Source organism: Delphinapterus leucas, chromosome 19 (assembly GCF_059928025.1).
Source record: "Delphinapterus leucas isolate spDelLeu-1000000601 "Yukka" chromosome 19, BTC_Dleu_Yukka2, whole genome shotgun sequence".
Classification (NCBI taxonomy): Eukaryota; Metazoa; Chordata; class Mammalia; order Artiodactyla; family Monodontidae; genus Delphinapterus; species Delphinapterus leucas.
In genome coordinates, this window is record NC_143147.1 from 57,842,710 (window position 1) to 57,867,368 (window position 24,659).

The 24,659-nt window shown below is 46.0% G+C and overlaps 2 protein-coding genes across 15 annotated transcripts in view; one reads left to right on the forward strand and one right to left on the reverse strand.

Annotated features, from left to right (window-relative positions):
- The window catches only part of WDR45B (WD repeat domain 45B), a 31,978-nt gene extending 27,226 nt beyond the window's left edge, over positions 1-4,752 (forward strand). For 6 of the 12 annotated variants that reach the window (XM_089901500.1, XM_089901498.1, XM_089901499.1 and 3 more), the window contains 4 exons: positions 86-187; positions 671-792; positions 1,410-1,564; positions 4,293-4,752. In XM_089901500.1, coding sequence (XP_089757626.1) covers positions 86-187; positions 671-792; positions 1,410-1,564; positions 4,293-4,586 — 673 coding nt within the window. In that variant the 3' untranslated portion in view covers positions 4,587-4,752. Of the gene's footprint in view, positions 1-85; positions 188-298; positions 396-670; positions 797-1,098; positions 1,279-1,409; positions 1,565-2,251; positions 2,454-4,292 lie in introns of those variants that run through there. The other 6 variants (XM_022589240.3, XM_022589238.3, XM_022589239.3 and 3 more) reach the window with 4 other exon arrangements.
- Positions 85-24,659, reverse strand: part of FOXK2 (forkhead box K2) — an 86,316-nt gene continuing 61,741 nt past the window's right edge. The window contains exon 9 of one of the 3 annotated variants that reach the window (XM_089901489.1): positions 85-13,903. In XM_089901489.1, coding sequence (XP_089757615.1) covers positions 13,887-13,903 — 17 coding nt within the window. In that variant the 3' untranslated portion in view covers positions 85-13,886. Of the gene's footprint in view, positions 13,904-15,631; positions 18,873-24,659 lie in introns of those variants that run through there. The other 2 variants (XM_089901487.1, XM_022589221.3) reach the window with 2 other exon arrangements.

The following is a 24,659-nucleotide window of genomic DNA, read 5'->3' on the forward strand; positions in this document are numbered from 1 at the left end:
ATGACTGTCCTGGCCACGGGGGGATGAGGTCAGGGCTCACTTCTGCGTCCACATGAGACCCGAGGTTTGTCTGGTTTCTCTGCAGTATTAACTTCAATCAGGACGCTTCTCTCATCTGTGTGTCCAGTGACCACGGCACGGTGCACATTTTTGCAGCTGAAGATCCAAAAAGGAATAAACAATCAAGGTAGGTTTTCCAGTTAGAAGGACAGAACATTGCCTGAGTGTTGCCCCACTCAGTCTGAGTCACAGCCGGGATGCTTTTCTTTGGTCGTTCATTTGATTCTCTGAAAACCAGTGCAGATTACTTGATGCGAAGACAGTGGCATCCCGACTTCCCCTTCCACTAGCTCCTTAGAAAACATCTGATGAGGATCCAGGCACCTTCCAATGAGGTAGAACTTGGTCCTGAACTCCAACCATCATCCTTGTGTTAGCTGTTCAGAAAATTAATTTGGTGGCAGTAGAACCCTGTGCCCCTTCTGGTGCTGATGGTTTCTGGATTTATAATAAACGCGTTTGTAACAACTTAGTTTTTTCATGTGAAAGATAAAAATTAAAAGCAAAAATAGAATTTAAATCATTAAGGCTAAGCCGACATTAAAGAGAGCTGTGTCTCTAACTTTGTTATGTGACCGTAACTTACTTTCTTTGCTTCCTGTCCTCACAGTTTGGCATCAGCCAGTTTCCTTCCAAAATACTTCAGTTCCAAGTGGAGTTTTTCCAAGTTTCAGGTTCCCTCAGGCTCTCCATGCATTTGTGCCTTTGGAACAGAGCCAAATGCTGTCATTGGTAAGTGGTCCTTCCAGAGAAGAGTGGCCCCCAGGTGTGGTCAGTGCCCCACCAGCTCCACTGGTGGCCCTTCCTCTCTCCTGGGGGTCCTGTGCATCCCTCTCAGGGTCCGCGCAGCCACCTGCCCTCCGGGGTTTCCCGGGCAGTCAGTGAGGCAGATCATTTGGTCTTGGAACCGGCGACCAAAGAGGGTTCCCCCATCGCCACACTAGCTGAGTAGATGCAGACCCCCCAGAACAGTTGGGGTTCTCGGTCGAGTGCCCCCACCACCCACAGATCCCTCGGGGCTGCTCAGCCTCCACTCAGCCTGTGCAGTGAGCTCAGTGCGGGCTGCTTGCTTTCCACCCTGAGTGACACGGTCTCCTCTGCCCAGCGATCTGTGCGGACGGCAGCTACTACAAGTTCCTGTTCAACCCCAAGGGGGAGTGCGTCCGGGACGTGTATGCGCAGTTCCTGGAGATGACCGACGACAAGCTGTGACCCTCCACCAGGAGTGCGAGCACCACGGGCCCTGGGTGCCCAGCGGCCCCTCGAGCTCCTGGGAGTGGTGGTGATGGGCTGGGGGGATGGCCTGGGACCTTGTCGCGAAGCCATACGTTGTCGTCTGTTTTCCAAAGCCAGACCTCCCGAGTCCAGTGTTAAAGGAAGAATCTTCAGGGCACGTGGACACTCACGCCCAACTGCTGGCTTCACCTTTCATTCAGCCGTGACGCTCACTTCATTGGTTCTGCCGCATCCGCCACCTGCAGTTGGGGCTCCGGACAAACTGGGGGTACGTGGAAAAAAGGAGGGACAAAGTGAAATTTGTGGCGACAGATTTCATCATTTTTACTGAGTCTGTAATGGGGAGGTGAACACACGTGTAAGTGTTGGTTCTCACCAGATTTAAGTGGAACAATCATACCGGCAGCCTTAGGAAAGGAGGAAGGAAGCCCTTCTCCCATCTAAACTGAAGAAAGAGGGCATAGGTCTGGCGTCTCCCTCAAGAGCTGCATGTCGTGCGTCCCCATCTTTTTGGAGCCATTGGAATTGAGGCAGCACCACGCCCACCCTGTGAGCAGTGCCTGTGGCCTCCTGGTGAAACTCTGGGTCAAAGGGAGTTTCCCTGTTACACGTAGGCAACAGAGTAACGCATAGACTTTAAAACTTAGTCATAGAAGAAAGCGTCACTTAATTTGGAGGATACCAAGGGAAACGGGCGTCTCAACAAAGCAGTGCCTGGTTTCTGTGGGCCTGGAGAGGATGCCTCGGCCGGCCGATTCCACTTCCCTTTCTCACCATCTTTTCTCCCCATTTTTAAGACTAGCTGCACACTAACATTGTGGGAATGAGAGGCACATACTTTTTTTAACGTTTGGTAACTAAAATAGGTTATGGGCTCTATATTATTAGTAGTACTTGAGGTATATATTTAATTTTCTTAAATTCCCTTAAAACTTAATTTTATGTTTGATTTCAGGTTGCAAACATTAAAATCTGCAGCAGCAAATTCTCAGTTTGCCAGTTCTTTTACTGTCATGTAATCAACTAACTTTGTCTGTGGATTTCAATGTGAAGTATGCATGTTACTTTTATGTGTATTTAATCATGAAATTTAATTTTGCACACTTATTTGTAATGTTTCTTTTAAATAAAAATGACTAATTTTGTTGTACTCTGTACCCATCAAGGGAAAAGAATTGTATGTTACAAAACCAAAGCCCCAGTTTTAGAACCTTGTTGGACTGCAGGCTATAGGAGCGGCCCAGTGCACTTAGTGCCTAAACTGTCCAGGACTGCGTGGGGGCCAGGTGGACGCCCTGCTGCCCGTGTGGGTGATGGCCTGGCTCGGGGAGCAGAGGGGAAGAAAGTGATGTTCACTAGCGGTTTCTGTCGTCTCTGGTGGGGAAGCTCTGCCTGAAATCCCTTTGGGGGACACTCCCTTTGGGGGAGACACCAGCGTGGTGTCGGGCCACCCGTCAGTGTCCGTCTAACACTAGCCCTAACTTTGGCCCAGGAGTAGGAGGGGTCCTTCACATTTACATCATCAGTAGTTTATATTTTCCCCGAATATAATCCCTTTCGTGTTTCCACATACACATTAAACTAGGAAAAAAGTTCCTCCTCACAGTGTGTGGAGGTGCTGCAGGCTGGTGAAGAGCCAGTTCACTGGCCCAGGGAGAGGCTGTACCCAGGGCGACCTGCAATGCTCGGCACCTACATTAAGAATCCACGGTGTGGGAGCACGTCCTGGCTCTGCCACGCCGGGCACAACCTTGCCTCCTTTATAAAATGACAGAACAGGGACATCCTGGGTGGTGTGGATGACCACCTAGGGGCTCTGGTTTGTCTTCTCGGGGTTTCCCTTCGCGATGGTAAAGACACCACGTCTCACCTGGGAAATGCCCTGGACGAGGCTTCCAGAGAGCAGGGTGAAGTCTGGAAGGCTGAGGCAGCCAGCACCGTCCACCCTCCCCAGGCCTGTGCGCGTGGCCTCGCTTTACCCTCTCAGGGACGTGGCAGGAAGCGCCATACCTGGCGAGCAGGCTGTCGGGTGAACCTTCCTCGGTCTGTTCAGGACAGCAGCAGACTTGGTTTTTCAAATTGATAACCGCTGTTTGTTGCCTTATTTAGAGAAAGGGGGTTGCTCTAAGCCAGAGCCGCCTCCAATTCCTGCCTCAGCTGAGTCCTGCCGGCCCCTGAACGTGGGTACAGAGGGACACAGACGTAAAAGTCCTGTGTCCAGGGCTTCCACAAGCCCCACTTGGTGGCTGGGCTGGACAGGCCTGGTTTGTTTCTCCCCCAAGTGTCCATGTGAATGAACATCCAGGAACCACCTCACAGGGCCCTGCTCACTGGGCTCTTCTGCCTGCTGTCCAGGCCGTGGACGGGGAGGGCTCCTCTGCGCCCTGCAGCCTCCACCCCCTCCCCCCTGCCCCTGGCTTGTCTGTCCCTTTAGTCCTCAGTGGCAGTGCCCCTGCTCACTGCGGCCTGGAGGGTGAGGCCCGCTCCCCTCCTTACTCTGCTTGTGAGACCAAAGCTTCTCATGTTTGCATTTCTTTTTCTGCAACCAAACCAAACTTCTAGATGAGTTCACACAACTTTGTCCCTGGTCTCTTTCCTTTCTTTCTGTAAGAGGCATTTGAGCAATTACAGTACTTTTGGAACTTGTGCTAAAATTTTCCTCTTCAAAATGGATCAGAAAAGACTTACCAAAATACAAAATGTTCATTGTAAGAAAAGAACATAGAGAAGAATGTAAAGTTGGAATCAAAATCGCCCTGAGTTGCCGTCTCCAGAGAAGACTACTCTCGGAAAGCCCACGCCTTCTGGGGTGAAGTCTGTAATTCTCAGCAGCACTATAAGGACCATTCTTTAACTTTTCACAACTCGTGAACATGTCAAAACACTGTAATTGCCCAAAGATGCCTATTTGTATTTTTTGCTTCTATAAACGTTTTGGAAATGGAAATCCTTGTGCATACATGTTTACACACTTGTCCACCTATTTCTTTGAATAGAACTGGAATTGCCAAGCCAGAGGATCTGCACGTATAAGATTTAGTATGTTTGCCACCTTGCCTGCCATGATTCTGTCAGCTTCAACAGCCAACACCTCACATGCTCACCAGGACCAGGCTCTGAGCATGAGCTTTTTAATCTTTGATGGAGAAGAAAGATCGATTTCTAGCCAGGTTGAACATTTTGGAATACCTTTGCTGGCCATCCGTAATTATTTTGTAAATTGCTTACTCATGCCTTCGACTATATTTCTGTTGGTGTATTTTGTCTTTTTTGTTGATGAGAACTTTTAAAATAATCACCCCTTGTCGTTTTTTTCACTTTGGGTTTATTTCAGTTTGAGGGGTTTTACTTTGCTGTGTATGTATCTTGAATTTTTACATAGTCTGATCTATCAGTCTTTTTCCTTTATGGTTTCTAGTATTGGCTTGTGATTAAAACAAAACATTTTTCACTGGGTTCGATGTACAGGTCTTATTTTCATAATTTAGTCTGAGCGTGATTTCCAAACACGTAATGGGGAAAGGGCCTCATCTTCCTGCACCGGTGGGTGAGGCATTGCTCAAGCCAAACCAAGCCAGGAGTGACTCAACCCCAGGTCCTCTTCCTGCCCTGGGTTGTGGTATCTCATCCACCTTAGCGCTCTTTTCTGGTTTGGATGAAAATGATGCAGTTGCCCTACTACAATGCCATCTATCAACTGATTCATTTGTTATGCACGGACTTACTGTACTACTTCACAAAGAACTATGTTCTGGTTACATGGCTCTGCTGATCGTAAGCATCCTTAAGCATTTTTTTCCCAGATGAACTTTAAATGGAATAATAGCTAAAGATAGAGTTTTATTGGAATTCCAAAAACTCAAAAATGATTGTTTCTGAGGTGCTGAGGGACAGAATGTATCAGGATTTAATAAATATTTTCTCACCAACAGTAACGTGGTAACATCACTGAGGACACCGTAAGTGCACTGTCATTCATATTTGTTTGTTTTTAATGACAAAGCTATTCAACTTGTGTGGAAAGAAGCTGTGAGTCTTCCTTTTGTTCTTCCTGTGTCCTGTTTCAATATGATAAAAATTATTTTATGAAATTACAATTTGGAAACTATGGCATGTCTACATTTGCTTTTCTTTGTGTTTATCATGCATGGGGCTTGCTGAGCTTCTTGAAACTAGATTTATGGCTTTCATCAAATTTGTGAATTTCAGTCATTTCCTTGAATAATTCTTCTGCTATTGTCTCTTTCCTATTGGGATTCAAGTACACATGTATAACACCTTATATTGTCCCACTCTGATCATTGAGGCTGTTCATATAGTTTTTACAGTATTTTTTCCTGTTTTTAAAGATAGCATTGGGACTTCCCTGGTGGCGCAGTGGTTGAGAGTCCGCCTGCTGATGCAGGGGACACGGGTTCGATCCTTGGTCCAGGAAGATCCCACATGCTGCGGAGCAACTAAGCCCATGCGCCACAACTGCTGAGCCCACGAGCCACAGTTACTGAAACCTGTGCGCCCTAGAGCCTGCGCGCTGCAACTACTGAAGCCCACGCACCTAGAGCCCGTGCTCCACAAGAGAAGCCACTGCAATGAGAACCCCATGCACCGCAACAAAGAGTAGCCCCCGCTTACCACAATTAGAGAAAGACCGCACGCGGCAACAAAGACCCAACGCAGCCAAAAAATTTAAAAATTTTTAAAAATTAAAAAAATTAGCATAATTTAAACTATTACTGAATACCACTAAATGACCTATTACTGCCCACTCTGCTTTTGAGACTGTACCATGTACTTTAAACTTTAGAAGAATCTGTCAGTTCTAAAATTAATTTCTAATTCTTAACTAAGCTTTTTCATTTGCTCATTCACATGAACAATCTTTCTTTACGTCCTTGTGCATATTTATAGGACACAAGTTAAAATCTTTGGTAATTCTCACATTTGGATTTTCTCAGAGCAAGTCTCCATTGATTTTCTTTTATTCTGTGTATGAGTCACATTAACCTGTGTGTCTAGTACTTTGGGGTTGTACCTCGGACATTGCAAATGGTATGTGTGTTGTTATGGATTCTGTTATGTTTCTCTGAAAAATGGAGTTTTTTTTCTTCAAGCACTCTGGACCCACCTGAACAGTCAAGACGAGAGTGAGGCAGATGAGGTGCTGAGAGCACCAAGTTTAAGGAGGCGCATGCTCGCAGCTTCATGCCACTGGGAATGATTGTGTCGTTTTGTCTGATGGTCTCTTACCCTGTTAATGTGGTGAATCACATTGATTTTTTTTTTATTTATTTTTGGCTGCATTGGGTCATCGTTGCTGCACGGGCTTTCTCTAGTTGTGGCGAGCAGGGGCTACTCTTCGTTGCAGTGCGTGGGCTTCTCATGCGGTGGCTTCTCTTGCTGTGGAGCACGGGCTCTAGGTGCACGGGCTTCAGTAGTTGTGATGCGAGGACTCTAGAGTGCAGGCTCAGAGTTGTGGCCCACGGCCTTAGCTGCTCCGTGGCATGTGGGATCTTCCCGGACCAGGGCTCAAACCTGTGTCCCCTGCATTGGCAGGTGGATTCTTAACCCCTGCACCACCAGGGAAGTCCCAAGACTATATTTCTTGTCATTCGTGATCACTGAAGTCTGTTACTTTAGCTTGTGTTCAGCTAATGTTTTGTCACAGATTTCCTTATGTTCCTGGATCCAGTAAGATTAAAAAAAAGAAGCTATTCTGCCCTTTTAAATCACCTGACCCATGCTGCCAGGGAAGCTACTTCAGGTTGTGGGTGTTGAAATAATGGCCAGATCTGAACCAGCCCCTCAGCAAACCGCCACAGGCAGATTAAAATACACAACTCAAAATTTTGGAGGAGAAAGTCCCTATTGTCCACCCTGGCTTCAGCAAGCTGTACCAGGAATGTGGGGTGCTGTCCCCATGGCTGTCTCACAAGGCTGGATGATGGGGGATGGTAGTTGCTACGTGAAATGCCAAAATTCACTGCAATTTACCAGCCTTTCTATATGGAGCACTCCCCTGGATATTGCAAGTGTTTGCGTAGACTCCATAGTTCCAAAACAGTTAATTCAGACAGTTCTTACAAGCTCAGTAGCTGATTTGATGGGGGGACAATTCCTGGAGCTTATCTGTGTTGGAAGGTTTTGAATTACAAATTCAATTTGTTGACAAGTCTATTCTGTCTACCTATTTCTTTAGTAAATTTGGTAGTTTGTGTATTTTGAGGAATTAGTCTGTTCCATCTAAGATGTCAGATTTATGAGCACAATTTTTCATAGGATTCCTTTACTATCCTTTTTACAGATGTGGATGTGGTAATGAAGCCTGCAATTAAGGTTCAGTATTACGTGCTGCCTTAACATTTGGTTCAGCTGGGAAGGCCTGGAATGGCCTAACTACAAGTTCCGCTACCCACTCTACTTCCATGGATAAAGCCCCCCAGCCAAACAACTCTCCTTATCAAACAGAACAGGTGCAGTTCCTGCTTATCCCTGAGTAAGCATTTTCAGTTCCCTTCCAGCGCATGGGGTTATTCAAACAATCACATCCTCCCGGAACGGGGTCCCCCACTCTTTTTTTTTTTTTTTAAACATCTTTATTGGAGTATAATTGCTTTACAATGGTGTGTTAGTTTCTGCTTTACAACAAAATGAATCAGTTATATATATACATATGTTCCCATGTCTCTTCCCTCTTGCATCTCCCTCCCTCCCACCCTCCCTATCCCACCCCTCCAGACGGTCACAAAGCACGGAGCTGATCTCCCTGTGCTATGCAGCTGCTTCCCACTAGCTATCTACCTTACGTTTGGTAGTGTATATATGTCCATGCTCTCTCTCGCTTTGTCACAGCTTACCCTTCCCCCTCCCCATATCCTCAAGTCCATTCTCTCGTAGGTCTGGGTCTTTATTCCTGTCTTACCTCTAGGCTCTTCATGACAATTTTTTTACTTAAATTCCATATATATGTGTTAGCATATGGTATTTGTCTCTCAGTCCCCCACTCTTGATACTACAAAGCCTGCCTCCTGTAGCCCTAGGTTATTCACTGTGTTCCCAAGTGACGCCCATGTGATCCTACTTGGCTTGCAGTGTCCTCGGGTGTGAGTATGTGTGACTGATAAACTACAGTTCATCTCATCTGGCCAGTGTCATAGTGTCACGTCCAGCCACCCCCAGGTACACAGGGTGGGAATACTGCCTCCATAACAGGGCGAATAGGTGGTAGGTAGAGCAACGGAGCTTATCACAGAGAGCCCATCTCTTATTCCTGATGGTGGTCATTTGTATCCTCTCTTTCCTCCGTCATTCCAGCCGAAGTTAATCTGTTGATTTTTTTTTTTTCAAAGAATCAGCTTTGATTTCATTGATTTTTTTTTCTCATTTATTTTTTCAATTTTTGCTGATTATTTGCTATGGGTTATATTCATTCTTTTCTAGTTTAAGGTAGAACTGTAGATGACTGAATTTTAGGTTTTCTTTGTGCTATAAAATTCCCTATAAACACTTTTAGCTGCATTTCACAAATTTGATATATTTTCATGTTCATTCTGTTACAATTATTTTCTAATTCCCTTTAAGACTTCCTGTTTGAATCATGGATTATTTCAAAATATGTCTAATTTCAAAACATTTGAGGATTTAAAAAATATCTTTATTATTGATTTCTAGTTTAATTCCCTAATTGTCAAAGAGCATACTATGTATGATTTTAATTCTTTAAAGCTTGTAAGTTTTGTTTTATGACCCAAGGTTTGGTCTATATTGGTGAATGTTCCATGTGCATTTGAGAAGAATGCGTATTCTGTTGAGTAGAATGCTCTATTAATGACAATTACATTGACTGGTGTTGCTCAGAGCTTTTATAGCCTTGCTGACTTTCTGTCTACTTATCAATTACCTAGAGAGGAATGTTGAAGTATCAAAATGTAATGTGGATTTATTTATTTTAGTTCTTTCAGCTTTTGCTTCATTTATTTTGTTACGTTGTCTTGCAGAATTGTTCCTTTTATCATGATGAAATGCCTGTCTTTATCAGTGATAACTTTCCTTGGTTTGAAGTCTGCTCTCTCTGAAAATAAAGTAACTACTCCTGGGAATTCCCTGGCGGGCCAGTGGTTAGGACTCTTGTGTTTTCACTGCTGAGGCGTGGGTTCAGTCCTGGTCAGGGAACGAAGACCCCTCAAGCCACACGGCACCGTCAAAACAACAACAAAAAAACTACTCCTGCTTTTTTTTTCTTATCAATTTATTTGTTTTTATTTTTGGCTGTGTTGGGGTCTTCTTTGTGGTGTGTGGGCTTATCATTGTGGTGGCTTCTCGTTGTGGAGCATGGGCTCCAGGTGTGCAGTCTTCAGTAGTTGTGGCACACAGGCTCAGTAGTTGTGGCTCGCGGGCTCTAGAGCGCAGGCTCAGTAGTTGTGGCGCACGGGCTTAGTTGCTCCACAGCATGTGGGATCTTACTGGACCAGGGCTCAAACCCGTGTCCCCTGCATTGGCAGGCAGATTCTCAACCACTGTGCCACCAGGGAAGCCCCTCTTACTTTCGTTTTTTTTGTTTTTGTTTTTTGCGGTACACTGGTCTCTCACTGTTGTGGCCTCTCCTGTTGCGGAGCACAGGCTCCAGGCGCGCAGGCTCAGCGGCCATGGCTCACGGGCCCAGCCGCTCCGCGGCATGTGGGATCTTCCCGGACCGGGGCACGAACCCGTGTCCCCTGCATCGGCAGGCGGACTCTCAACCACTGCGCCACCAGGGAAGCCCCTCCTACTTTCTTTTGATTAGTGTTAGCATGATGTCTTTTTTTCCATTAATTTACTTTTAATCTATATTAAGTGTCTTTATATTTAAAGTTTCTTGTAGACAGCATATAGTTGAGTCTTGTTTTTTGATCCACTCTGACAATCTATGTGTTTTATTGGTATATTTAGACCATTGATGTTCAAAGTGATTACTGATATAGTTGGATTAATATCTACCACATCTGTTATTGTTTTGTATTGTTGTCCTTGTTTTTTGAAAATGTTATGCCTAGGTAGTTGTTTTTTGCATTTATCCTGATTGGTATTCTCTGAGCTTCCTGGATCTGGGGGGAAATTCTCATTCATTCTTGTTTCAAACATTTCTTCTGCTCCTTTCTTTCTGGTACTTCCATTTTCTCTAGTACTCCTGTAACACATAGGTTATACCTTATGTAGCTGCCCCCACGGTCCTTGGATGTTCTGCTTTTTATTTTTATTTTTCCCAGTCTTTCTTCTCTTAGCTTTTTACTTGTGAAAGTTTCTATTGATGCATCCTGAAGTGCAGAGATTCTCTCCTCAGTTGTGTCCAGTCGACTAGCGAGCCCATCATAGACACTTCTGTTAAACAATGTTCTTTATAGTTCTTTAAGGATTTCCGTCTCTATGCTTACATCGCCTATTTGTTCTTGCATGCTGTCTACTTTATCCATTAGAGTCCTTAACATATTAGTCCTAGTTGTTTTAGATCCCGTCTGATAACACCAACACCCCTGCCACGTCTGGTTCCGATGCTTGCTCTGTCTCTACAAATTGTTTTCCTTTTAGTTAATACTTGTAATTTTTTCTTGACAACTGGATATGATGTACTGGATAAAAGGAGCTGCTGTACACAGGTCTTCAGTGATGTGGTAAGGTGCGGGATGGGGGTGGGGCAGGGCAGCAGTGTACAGTCCTATGGGCAGGTCTCAGGGAGCCTGTGCCTCTGGGCTATGAACTACATAAGAGTTTCTCAGGTTTTCTTCCCTCTTAGATGGGACAGGGTGGCTAGAGTGGGCTGGTTGGGAATTTCCCTTCTAGGTCAGGTAGGCTCTGGTTAACTCTTTTCTCCTGAAGGCAGGCTTTGTTAAGAACGCAGTACTCTAGGGACTTCCCTGGCGGTCCAGTGGTTAAGACTTCACCTTTCAATGCAGGGGGTGTAGGTTTGATACCTGGTCAGAGTGCTAGGATCCCACATGCCTTGTGGCCAAAAAAACAAAAAACAAAGCAGAAGCAATATTGTAACAAATTCAATAGACTTTAAAAATGGTCCACATCAAAAAAAACCTAAAAAAAAAAGTGCTCTGGTCTATTTCAAACATGGTTCCTTTCCCCTCCCCTGGTTTTTTCCAATATTTTCTGTGAGAACCTGGTTGAGCTTCTGGAATTAAAATGTACAAAAGTGTGGGGAACCCCTAAGACTGGGTTCCCCTGGGGCATTAACTCTGAGTTGTCCCGCAGTTGACTGCTCACAGGGTAGGTTTTTGTAGCCCGGCACCGGTCCCCGTGGTAGTCTCCACTCCTGTGTTCGCCCATCTGTCTCTCCTATCTTGGGGGTAGTGGTTTGCCCTGCACCCTCACCTCTCTTAGCTCCAAGACGAGTTGTTGATTTTTGGGCTGTTGCACTATTTATGTGTTAGGAGGAAGTGGCAGCTTCCCAGCTCCTTACACGTGGAACCTGAAACCAAAGTACCTGCTTCATTTATTTTGAGGCACTGTTGTTGGGTGCTTGGAACCCTACGGTTGTTGTGTGTCTTGGTGCATTGACCCTGTATCATTATGTAACGTCTTTATGCCTGGTAGTTTTCCTTATTCTGAGGTCTACTTTGACATTAATATAGTCACTCCAACTTTCAAGTGTTCGCAGGATATACTTTTTCTATCCTTTTACTTTTAACCTATCCATATTATTTAAAGTAAGTTGGGTTTTATTTTTTGATCCAATTGACACACTCTTAATTGGCCTATTTAGACTATTTATATTTAATGTAATTATTGATAAGATCCTACCATATTATTGTTTTTTGCTTGTCCCCTCCCCTTTGGTTTCCTGGTCTCTGCCTTCGTGTTATTTCAAAATAAATTTTAGCATTCCATTTTAATTTACCTTTTGGATTTTTCCTTTACCTTTGTTTGGTATTGGGATTGCACTAGTGACTACAACAGACAAAGCTAGCTTTTCAGTCTACTTCAGAATGTTTTACCACTTCAGTGTAGAAATGTAGAGACCTACAAACCTTTGCCTTCCTCCTTTATATTGTACTTTTGTCAATATGTGTTAAGTTTATATACACTGAAAACCCTGATAGACAATGTTAAAACTTTTACATTGGAAAGTTAGAATATTTTAAAGAATTTAAGAGGAAAAACTAGTTATTATAGTTGCCCAGATATTTACCATTTCTGTTGATCTCTTCCTTCATTCCTTAAGTTCCAAAGTTTCTCTATTATTTACTTTTTGCCTGAAGAATGTCCTGTAGCGTTTCTTTTTGAGCAGCTCTACTGGTTAAGAATTCTTAGTTTTCCTTCATCTAAGAATATCTTTTAATCTGCACTCCTGATATTTTCTATGGATATATTATTCTAGATTGACAGTTACCTTAAGCCCTTTAAAAATTTTCTAGTCATAGGGCCTCCATGGTTTCTGATGAGAAATTTGTATTCAGATTGTTACTCTGTATGCAATAAGTCACTTTTCTTTGGGTGCTTTCAATGTAAAATGTTTTCAGTTTCAGTAGCCAGTGGTATGTCTTGACATGGTTTTTCTTTGAGTTTATCCTATTTGGAGCTTTGTGAATCTTTACAATTATATCTGGGACATTTTTAGGCATTGTTATTATTATTTTTAAAACACCAATGTCTTTCTCCTCTGGCTGTGAATTCATTAACCCAGGGTGTATTTGATCTTTTTATATTGTCCCACAGGTCCCTGAGGCTAAGGTTCGTTTGTTTCCGAGCATTTTTCTGTTGATCCACCGAATTTTTCATTTGTTAATTTTAAGTTCTATAGCTTTCGGTTCAAGAGAATTTGCCCTTACTTCATGGAGTCTGGTTACAGTAATTAAAGCCATAGAAAGCTGATGTCCTTTTCTGATTATTCCAACATGCTTAAGTTGACATCTCTTTTCTTTCCCCTTAAGAGATTTTCCTGGCTCTTTGTACACTGTAATTTTGAACTGTATTCTGGACATTGTTCATTTTATGAAGCTCTGAGTCCTATTTAAATCCTGTAGAGAATGTAGAATCTTTTTTTTTTTTTTTAAGCAGGCAAATAACCTGGCTAGGTTCAGAATAAATGTGCCGGCCTGCCCTCTGTGGGTTGTGGTTTGGGGTCAGTTGTTGGGGGTCAGTTGTTTCCCAAGCTCTGCAGTGCTATTTGGGGCCATTCTTCATGGGAGTTCAATTAATAAAGACTTTGCTTTGCTTCCTCAGTCAGTTCCAGGCATGTGCAGCTGAGGGTGAGCCCAGGATGCCATACACAGCCCTAGAGAAGAGAATCTTTCTCTAACTTCCTGTCTCCTAGGTACCCGCTTTCCTGGCCCTTGGCTAAGTCTCAGGCTTTAGCCTCCCTGCGATGTTGCACACTTCTTGGGGCCAAAGAAAAGTATTTCTCCCTCCTGCCCCCAACTTCTTTGGACTAGAAATGTCCCCTTTCCCAATTCCTCTTCTCTGAGTCCTCAGTGTCTCCAGGGCTCCTGCTTACAGGTATACAGTTTTGTGATTCCCCTCCACGTGTCCCACAGGGGCCCCCTTCCCCTGTGAGGGGAAGGCTTCTCTTGGGTATTCTGATGTTCATTCCTAACATGCAGTTCTGATATTCAGGCTGTCCTGGAGTCTACATCAGGAGATACAAGAGGGGAGAAAAATTCAGGAAAATAATCACCACGTTGGTTGTTCTTCCAGTTTTAACCCCCTTGCTATTTCTTTTTCAGAGGACTGTGACAGTTGCTTTATTTATTCAGCCAGTGGGTGAGACACAGGGCAGAGACCTCAGAAAGACATTTCTAAAATCAGAAAATTTTGTGCCCACAGGTTTAGTCATCTCATCAGAGATCACCTGAGAGACCCATGTTAAAATCTAATTTTGTATTGCTATGGATGTAAACATGGAGGGGTAACAACAAGAGGCAGTATTCCACAGAGACCTACGGTGAGTGCTGGCCAACAGGCTACAGTTTAAATCACTACATACTATGGGTTCTTTCACCTCCCATATTTAGGACTGAACTTACCATATGGCAACTGCACATAGCTTCATGACATGCCCCAATGCCTTCCCTTTTTTTTGGGCCGTGCCACGTGGCATGCGGGATCTTAGTTCCCTGATCAGGGATCAAACCTGTACCCCCTGCAGTGGAAGCTCGGAGTCCCAACCACTGGACCACCAGGGAATTCCCCCCTATATCTTCCTTAGAGACGAAATGTGGCCTAAATGTGGGCCTCTCCGCAATAACTAACATGGCTTTTGCTACATGAAAGACCTCTTATCAGAGTTACTGAATTGTTTCCTGTACCTGAAGGCCTCCTGCCTTCAACATCTTTTTCTTGGGTAAAGGTAGGTTATCCTGTAGGATAGCTCTTATTTGACTCAGTTTAACTTCAACAAGGTGACCCTAATGAATTACCAGAGGAGCTTTTCCTGAGTGAGAAGGGGGAGGTAAGACCTAATGCACTTTAAAGCATCTATTAATACAAAATGGACCGCACCTAAGAGCCTGTGCTCTGTGACAAGAGAAGCCACTGCAATGAAAAGCCCGCGCACCACAACGAAGAGTAGCCCCCGATCGCTGCAACTAGAGAAAGCCTGTGTACAGCAACGAAGGCCCAACGCAGCCAAAAATAAATAAAATAAATACATTTGTTAAAAAAAACAACATGGACAACAGATCTGAAAAAAACATTTAGGAATGCTCCCTTTTGTTAGGAGAGAGAGTCTCAGTACACGAAGAGCAGCTCTTATGCTAATAGAACTGTTTTTACACTAGGGCATCAATGTCAAGAACAAAACTCCATGTGAACACTCTGTGCTTGAGCTTCATTTAGCTCCCAAAGGGGACTTCGTGTCATTTCAGTATTCCCCCTTCCTCTTCCTACCCCTCAGGACATCAGCAATCCATACCACAGACCTTCTAGGAGCTGGACAATCCAAGTGTTAACAGTGTGGGGACCGGAATACCATGTGCCTATTTAGACAAGATTTTCATCTCATGGGAGGATGTATCTCAGGCTGTTTGCAATGATCTTTCTCAAGCTGAGGCGCAAGTCTGCAGAAGAAACGGCAGCTACAACCAGAACCTCAAAGTAAGTTTGAAAACTCTAACATGATGGATTGAAAGCCAGCAAGACTGTTATCGCTGCCTGTGACCCAATGCCCTTTTCACACGCAAACACTCAATGACCCCTTTCTTCTGGTGGAGTCAAGAAGCCTGAACTGCTGTCCTCACAGCAGCTCCTTCGAATACTCGCTCCAGTGCTCTAGGCCTTTGGTGTGCTCAGAGAGCATTTAAAAAAAGCAAAAAAGCATGCCTGCTTAAGCTTATCAAAATGACAATGATACTCTGTATTCAATTAAAATTAATAAAAATATTTTATTGAATTTTAGGAACTTGGTACTTTTAAAATTTCAAATCTTTGCACACAAATCACCACTATACCTTCTAGAATAGTGGAGGTTAGGACTTGAAGATTGCCACTTGTCTCTTTGTGTAACATAGCACAGAAATCCCAAGTCCTGACACGCCCCACCCCCTTCTGACCGTGGCCCCGCCTACTCTGTTGTTCTAGGAGAGGACGATGAGAGGTGTGATGCATTTAAGGAGCTCAGCTGTCCGGGTGGAGACTCAACTGACGTGAGAGGAAGATTAATCCAAAAACCATGCATAGACCTTGGGATGCGCCACATCACTTGGATCACGTGTGAGTTTCCCTTTTGTATTTTTGTCTGGTTCAGGGCAAAGCTGCTGAAATGAAATTTCTAGTCCCTCAGGGAGCTCAGAAGTTTGGCAGAAGTCAAAGCAGAGACTTTTTGAAATGAGACACTTAGGAACCACCAGTGGACAGCCGGGCGGGAGTGAATTGCAACGTGACTGTTGATGTAGCACCAGGCATCAAGTGGGGCCACAAGGACAGAAGCTCAGTGACTCCTGGGTGTTGAAGGGCTCCTGGGGATTCAAAGCTAAATTTAAAAAAAATTTTAAGTGCCCAGGACACGGTAGTTTGTTAATCTATGTTTTCCTTTTCCTGCCCTCTCCTTGATATTCTTAAATTCCTATGTGCCAATGAATGAGCCAAATGAATAAGACAGAAGGAAAAAGGAAAGAGAATGCCCCACCTTTGAAAAAGGCATGCTCTAGCTCCCAGCAGCCAAAACTAACCTTCTCCCTCCTTTAAATTTGAGAACAGGGTACTTTTCTTACCTATAAACCAAGCAGAAATCCCTCCAGGCCCATAAAGTCTACATTTTAGGCTCAGAAATAATCAACTGATGGACTGGGCTTATGCAGGGAAAACCTACCCGAGTCTTTCTGGACGGCTGTGGAGATGCGTCTCCCGGAGGACGCACAAGGCATTTGCTTAGTGTTCCCCAGGCCATCTCCCCATCAGGGTGGTCTTGTCCACTCACCTCCCCAGAGCTCACGGTTAGGGGGCTGCGGTGGCCATGACTAAGGTCTGGAGCACTCAGTGGAGTGACCCGATCCCACATGTAGGACACAGCAGATCCGAATTATTTTGCAAATTGCAAACCTTCTGAGTAAAAAGAAAAAAAATATACATTCCAAGGTATCTGTAAAGTGCCTGGGAGATGCAGATTGCTGCCCTGAGGTGCTCTGATCCATCTGTGCTTCAGTCTGCAAGTTAGATTTTGCTACTGTCACACACGTGGTCTCATTCACATGATGGTTTCGTTTTTATTTTTTAAATGGCTGAGTTATAAATCCAGCTAGTGTGCAGTAATTTCATAGTTTTTAATATGCATTATCTGCAACAACATTGTGACAGCTCCATACCGTGGATTGACACACAATACTTAGAACAGGTTTATCATATTTGGTCTTTAGGTAAATAATAACTGTTTTAAAATTGCCTAAATATACCATTCTGAGCTGTTTCATTCCACCAGGAAAATACAGGGGTTTTTTCCTCTCTTTAAAAAAAAATTAAATACCAAAATAACTACATTTAAATAAATAATGTTATGACGATGACATTTAAAAATTCACAATAAGGCCAAAGCCCTCTTTCTGTTTGCATGCTGCTCAGCTCTGACCCCCAGAACCCTCTGGAAAGGTGAGTGGCTTTCTTCTGGAGGAACATGGGCTGAGGCCGTGCGGGCCTCCTACTTCTCATTCTCTCACCTTTGTTTCCTTTCCTTTCGCTTTTATTTTTTGTAGGAGAGAAGTCAGCCTTAGTACTGAATTCAGTTTTAAAAGGTTGAGGGGAATTTCCTATTACAAATCAGAAAGCAACCTAGGTGTTTCCAATGCTTACCCGGACGGAGGGTGCCTGCTTCCAAGACCCTTGTATTAACAGGCAGCTTCTGCTCCACCCCAGCAGCTGCTCCTGCCATGAGGGGGGCAAACCGCACCATCATCGGGGTGGCCGGCTGGTCGGACGATGCCGAGAGCTGGTGACGGCACCTAAAATAGCGAACGTGCCACGGAGAGATCTGTGATGTTTGTTTGAAAAGGGTGTGTGATAAAAGATTGAATCTTTTTTTCCAAATGAAGAAGTAATAGTTCTTTTGTTTTAAACATACACAATACATAGGAGACTTGTTTTACTTAGAGTGGAAAATTATGCCAGGGACAAAGTCAACACAAAGAAACAAACAACAAAAAGTAGCAAGAAAGAGAAATGGGTAAGTGCAGCTCCGCGAGCCTGGCAGCTCTTTCCGTCAGGGTTACAAGTGGCCCGCGGGTGTCCGTCTGTGTGTCTGTCCGTCTTACACACGGAAATGGAGGTGGATTAATTCAGGTAACTGCTCTAACGTGGAAAATTTGAAGATGTCAAGTAGCTCCATTTAACTTAAACAGGACAGACAAAAGTAAATCATTCCATAGGCTGAAAACAAACAACAAAAACAAACAAAACTACTTTGTTTCTTCTCCCCAAATGAAATCCACACAAAAGGTCCTGTGTGATTCCAAAATTACCAGAGTAGAAATGGAGTGATCTGAAATGTCAAAGACCCCATTATTTTGTAAAGAAAGAAAGTACACCTCAAAATATTCTAATTCCACATGTGAACAACAAAATACTGTCTCGTCTACTGGTGGCGGGGTGGCTCCGGCCCAGCAGGCCTGCTCGCACCGGGTGCGTCCTCCCTCGGAAGGACTGAGAGTATCTACTCGGAACTAAGCTGAGCGCTGGGCGGGGAGACACTGCCGGAGCCCAGCTTTGCTGCGTGTGGTTTTGTTCAGGGGTGACTTCAGTCTTTAAATTAAGGAGTTTTAAGGCCACCTGGGTTTGTGTTTCCAGTGCTGAGGTGAAGTCCAACCGCAGGGCCCTCTACCCACCGAGGGAACGCGCTCTGAGCGTCGGTGAGAGGCAGTGTCTCCTTTTGGCACCACAGAGTTGACGTTAAAGTGAGAAACACTCTCCCGGCCGCTAGTTCTGGACGCCCTTCTCCCGCACGGCTGCCGGCGGCGCATCCATGCTCAGGGCGATGACGAGGCCCTCGCCATCTTCTGTCTTGACCCGCTTTAGCTCTGGCTGCTCCGCCGGGTCGCCGTTCTGGCGCTTGGTGGGCAGGGAGGCCGACGCCGAGGCGTGTGTCGCCAGCATGTGCAAGGGACTCGCCACTGCTGTGGAGAAACAGTGAGTCAGCGCCCGTGCTTCTGGATGGACCCTCGTCCCCACCACACGTTAACTGCGTGAACAGTGAGTCTCTTTATGAACAGCCGGCATCTGTTTATTGCTTCCAGTCGTGTGCTGTCTTGCTGAAGCGAGAGGAGGGGTAAAGGGACTGAGGCAGAGGTGGGGCACAGAGCAGACAAGCTTTGCTGTTTTGGCCCACGGGCCACTGCCGGCTTCTCCCCGATGCAGAGTCCCCAAACCCAGAAGGGGATCGGGGTGCAGCAAGCCAAGCCTGCATCTGAGCCACACACCTTCTCCCGAGCCTAGCCTGTAGGGAGGGAGCTCTGCGAGCCCTGGGCCGGCTTCCCCACACCCCTCCACCCAAGCCCTTCTTCTCTCCAGCCTTCATCACAGAGGGGCCCTTCCTCCTCATGGGGCTCTCACTGGGCACAAGGGTCTCCACCACCTCTGATCTCACCTGCCTCGTGCTCTGCACAACCAGGCAAACTGGTCGTCCCACACCTGGAAGTGCTGCTTCCTCCAAGGGGGAAAGCAGGCCTGGGCTGGGAGGAGCCTGGAGCTATTCCACTCAGAGGGGGTTGGGGGTGAGTGGGGGGTGGGATGTGTGCTGGAGGATGCACAGTGACCTGGAGAAGCAGCATCCTGTCCAGGAAGACCCCTGCCCTCCCACCCCATGCCCTCATGCCCCGAGGTTTAGGACCTTGGCAGCAGGTGGCCAGATGGAGAAAGATAAGTGCACAAAGAGCTGGGAACAGCGACCCTGTCTCCTGAGCACGCCTGCGTCCCAGCAGTGACACGCGTGCTGTCCCACCACACTCATGTTAGTAAGTAGACATTACGGCTGCTGCAACTCATGACAGTTTGCTCTGCGTGCTGCATAAGAGCTGTAAGTATAAGGAGTTTACGCCAAGCTTTATAACTTTAGGTGTTTAACATACCGCTTTAGCTGGCACAGGGGGATTACAGAATTTCCTCTCAAGAAATGGAACTTGAAGCTAAGTGAGATGAAGGAGGGTCTACAAAATGAGAGACAGGAAGCCACGGGACACAGACTGAGGTCAAAGAAAGGGGAGCTCTGACACTACCAGGATGCCAGTGTCCCCACTTTGATCTCCAGATTCAACACCATTCCAACTGAAAGTCCCAGTAGGATTTTGTGTAGGAAAATTTCACGTGGCCATGCCTTTAGGGAACAAAGGGACCAGCAGCTGGACCCTGGTTAACATGGGGCCTCTGACCACCTCCAGTGTCATCTCTCAAGAACGACTGCTGTGTCACTTTCATGAATAGGGCATGTGTGGTGCTGGGGCAGCACTGCCACGGAGCCTGGGTTCTTCCAGCAGGACACACACTTCACTGCTGTAGTCCATGGCAGAGACCCAGAGCCTTGGCTAGTCTAGGAGATGCCCCACAAAATTCTGGCTTGAATAAATGCTATTTCAGGAGGATGTAGTGGCTGTAGAATCAGAGCAGAATGGAGTTAACGGTAGATCAGTGCAAACGGTCAAAGCCTGAAAAATGATGTGACTGGAAGAAGGGGCTGGTGTGCTGGGGCGGGGCAGCAGAGAGCAGGGCCTGCTGTCCGGGAGGCAGGGATGTGGGTGGAGCCTGGGTCCCAGATTCCCAAGCAGGCATGGCGTGGTTCCTAGGCCAGGCTGAGCAGGGTCTTCCGCTAACCATGAACTGCAAACCCTTAAGAAAGGTGACAGAAAGAAAAGGAAAGGACCAGGACAGTGAGGGAGACTGAGGAGTGGGCAGAGGAGAAGTCTCAGCAGGAAGAGTGCAAAGGGGCACTCAGGCTACAGTGAGCAGGTGGGACGCCACCCAAGCACGGTGTCGGCCCAAGACTCCATATCTGACCAAAATGATGAGGAGTCGTTGAAGAAATAACACAGCCGTAACCATGCTAGTGAACCACACATGTGCAACTGTGACTGAAGCCAGGGCCAAGAGCCCACCTCACAGCTGGACTCACCCTACCTCTCCACTTCCCATGAACACCGGGCATCAAAATGCCAGGCTTTCCTTTCCATGCCCTCCTCATGCCCGTGGTGGCAGTAACTGGAGCTCAACATACGTTCCTGGGGAGACGGGCTTCCTTTCCCAAAGGTGAGAGGGCAGCTGTGACAATGTGCTATGACAATGTGCTGCACCGGGGCGCTCTCGAGAGGCCACACAGGTGCCCACAGAGCAGGGAGAACACCATGTTCCTGTTGGGGGTACTCTGCCCTCAGTCACATGGTGCCTCAGCAGGAGGGTGACTCAACTCCAGGGTCACATTCCAAGGGGACGCCAGGCACCATCCTGATCCCTCTCGCCCCCCACCCATCTAATAGCACTGTCTGCGTACACAGGCAGAGGCCAGCAGCTCCAACCTGGATGGTGGCACGGCCTCCTGGCTGATCCCCTGAAGCCTCCAGCCTCCTTGTGGCTGTGAATGTCCCTGAAATACCCATCTTAGGCTTGGACACTCGTTGGTTCCCCAGCTTGCCCGCTTCCCACACCAGCAGCCCCTGGCCCTGCAGGTCTCCCTGCCAACGTGCTGTCCTACCCAGTTTCCTGGCTGTGTCCTGGGATGCACTCTCCACTCAGGCGAGACTCAACTCCCCTCCAAGCATAACGCATGGACACATTTCCTGCTATAGCCCAGCACCACTGCTCCTAAGAGATGCCTGACACGGCTGTGAGTGAATCAGTGCCCAAAGCTGAGCCATACCAGGTGGGATACCAAGCTGGCAGGTGCTGAGCTGCTGCCCCGGGGAAACACGGGGTAGGGCTTGTCAACTGATCAACACATACCTTGTTTTATGTGGCTTTTGATTAAAGATGACTTAATCTATACTGTTGATCCATTAACACTGAACTCATGCCTGTACTTTCTCCATAAGGCACATCACAGCCTTCTGTGCCTAGAACACTCCAGGCCTTTTCAGAACCATGCTCGGAGTCCACTTTAAACAGCAAAACCGGGACTTCCCTGGTGGTGCAGTGGTTAAGAATCCACCTGCCAATGCAGGGGACACGGGTTCGAGCCCTGGTCCAGGAAGATCCCACACGCTGCGGAGCAACTAAGCCCCTGCGCCACAACTACTGAGCCTGTGCTCTAGAACCCGTAAGCCACAACTACTGAGCCCACATGATGCGACTACTGAAGCCCGCACACTTAGAGCCCAGGCTCCGCAACAAGAGAGCCACCGCAATGAGAAGCCTGTGCACCACAATGAAGAGTAACCCTCGCTCACCACAACTAGAGAAAGCCCACGTGCAGCAACGAAGACCCAATGCAGCCATACATACATATATACATAGAGTTTTATAAAAAAAAAACAAACAGCAAAACCACCAACAAAAATTACAAAACATGAAAAACGTGGCCCTAAGAAACAGTGAGTACAACACGTGTTCACAGTGGGAGCTGAAATGAGGAGGAGGGGGCACTGCCGAGTTGTGCTCCGCCGGGAACCAGCATGCTGAACTCGAATACTTTGCTGCTCTGCACAAGCCCGGAAAGGACTGTGAAATCAATACAATGAGTACTGATCTGGGAGTTACAAGTAAATTTCAGTGATCTGCAAGAAATCTGCAAATATGGAATCCATGGATACAGGCTCAAGTGCGTGGGACCACCTACCAGGAGTCCCACAGAGCAGCAGCCTCACACGGGGCGGGTGTTGCAGATGCAGAGACAGAATGATGCCCCAGAGGAGGCGGCGCTGCCTCACTGCTAACCTGGCCACGCCCCACCAAGTCCAAGCAGCTTGCGCCAGCGGAAGACGGTGCTGGTCCGGCGGGCGCTCTGCCTGCTGCTACCGCAACCTGCAAGTGGTTCCCGAAGGACGCTGGGGTAAGTCAACAGAGAGCACACCACCAGGCAGATGGAGAAGGCTCCCACAAAACCCTTTCACCTCCTCAACACCTAGCAGGGCCTGGACCCCAGGGCAGCACAGGCTGGAGGCTGGGGCCACTTTCTATGAGAAGGAATAATACCTGTGAGCACAGGGGAGACTATTTAGGACAACAGATGGAACGCTAGTCATACGAGGACACTGTCTGCAGGGTAAAGACACCTTTCCTCCCGAGACCACTGCCCCACAAGATGGAGGTCTAGGGTAGCAGAGTCTCCACAAAAATGGACTGAGTACCTGTGACCAGAACTGTGGTCCAGTGCAGAAGAGGCTGAAAAGTGGCCAGAGCATGTTGGATTCAACCAATGGAATACACTGTTTTAATAGACTAAAGGAGTAACGACCATCTTAACACACGACCATCTTAACACAGAAAAGTATGTGACAAAATTCAACACCCTTTCATGATAAAAATACTCAGCAAACCAGGAATAAAAGGAAAAGTCCTCAACATAGTAACATGTATGATAACCCACAGTTAATCAGCTTCAATGGTGAGAGACTGGATGCTTCCCCCAAGATCAGGAACAAGACAAGGATGCCTGCTTTGCCACTGCTAGTCAACACTGCATTCGAAGTCCTACCAGGGCAGCTGGGCAGGAAAGGGGAATAAAAGGCATCCAAATAGGAAAGGAGGTAAAACTATCTCTACTGGCAGATGACATAATCTTTATATATAGAAAATCTTGACATAAGGAAACCCCCTAATCAAAAAGTAACACAATCAGGGCTTTCCTGGTGGCTCAGTGGTTGAGAATCCGCCTGCCGATGCAGGGGACACGGGTTCGTGCACTGGTCCGGGAAGATCCCACATGCCGCGGAGCGGCTGGGCCCGTGAGCCATGGCCGCTGAGGCTGAGCGTCCAGAGCCTGTGCTCCGCAACGGGAGAGGCCACAACCATGAGAGGCCCCGCAAAAAAAAAAAAAAAAAAAAGCAATACAATCAATTAGTATTAGTTTTTGAATTCAGCAAACTTGCAGGGTACAAGATCAACATGCAAAAAAATCAGTTGTATTTCTATACAGTAGCAATAAACAATTTCAAAAGAAAATTATGAAAAGAATTCCATTTAGAAAAACATTCAAAAGAAATAAAATAGGGAGAATTTTAACCAAGACTTAAACACTGCAAGATTTATATACTGAAAACTATAAAACATTGAAGAAATCAAAGACCTAAATAAATGGAAAGACATTCCATGCTCAAGGATTAGAGAACTTAATATCATTAAGATGGCAATACTACCCAAAGTAATCTACAGATTCAACGCAATCCCTATCAAAATCCCATTTTTCCCCCCAGAAATGGAAAAGCTGATCTTAAAATTCACATGGAATTGTAAGGTATCCAGAATAGTCAGAACATTCTTGAAAAAGGACGGTGGACTCACACCTCCGGATTTCAAAACTTCCTACACAGCTACAGTAGTCAAAACGGTGTGGTGTTGGCATAAGGGTAGACACGAAAATCAATGAAATAGAACTGAGAGAAATAAATGCATACATCTGAGGTCAACAGAGTTTCAACAGTGGAGCCAAGACCATTCAACGGGGAAAGAACAGTCTCTTCAACAAGTGGTGCTGGGACAACTGGATCTCCACATGCAAAACAATGAAGCCGGGCCCTCACATTATATACAAAAATTAACTCAAAATGCATCAAGGACCTAAACATAAGAGCTAAACTATAAAACTCTTAGTAGAAGAAAACACAGGAGTCTAAGTGTAAGTCTTCATAACCTCAGATCTGGCAATGAATTCTTACATATGACACCAAAAGCATAAGAAACAAAAGGGAAAATAAACTTCATCAAAATTAAAAACTTTTGTGCATTAAAGACACTATCAAGAAAGTGAAAAGACAAACCCA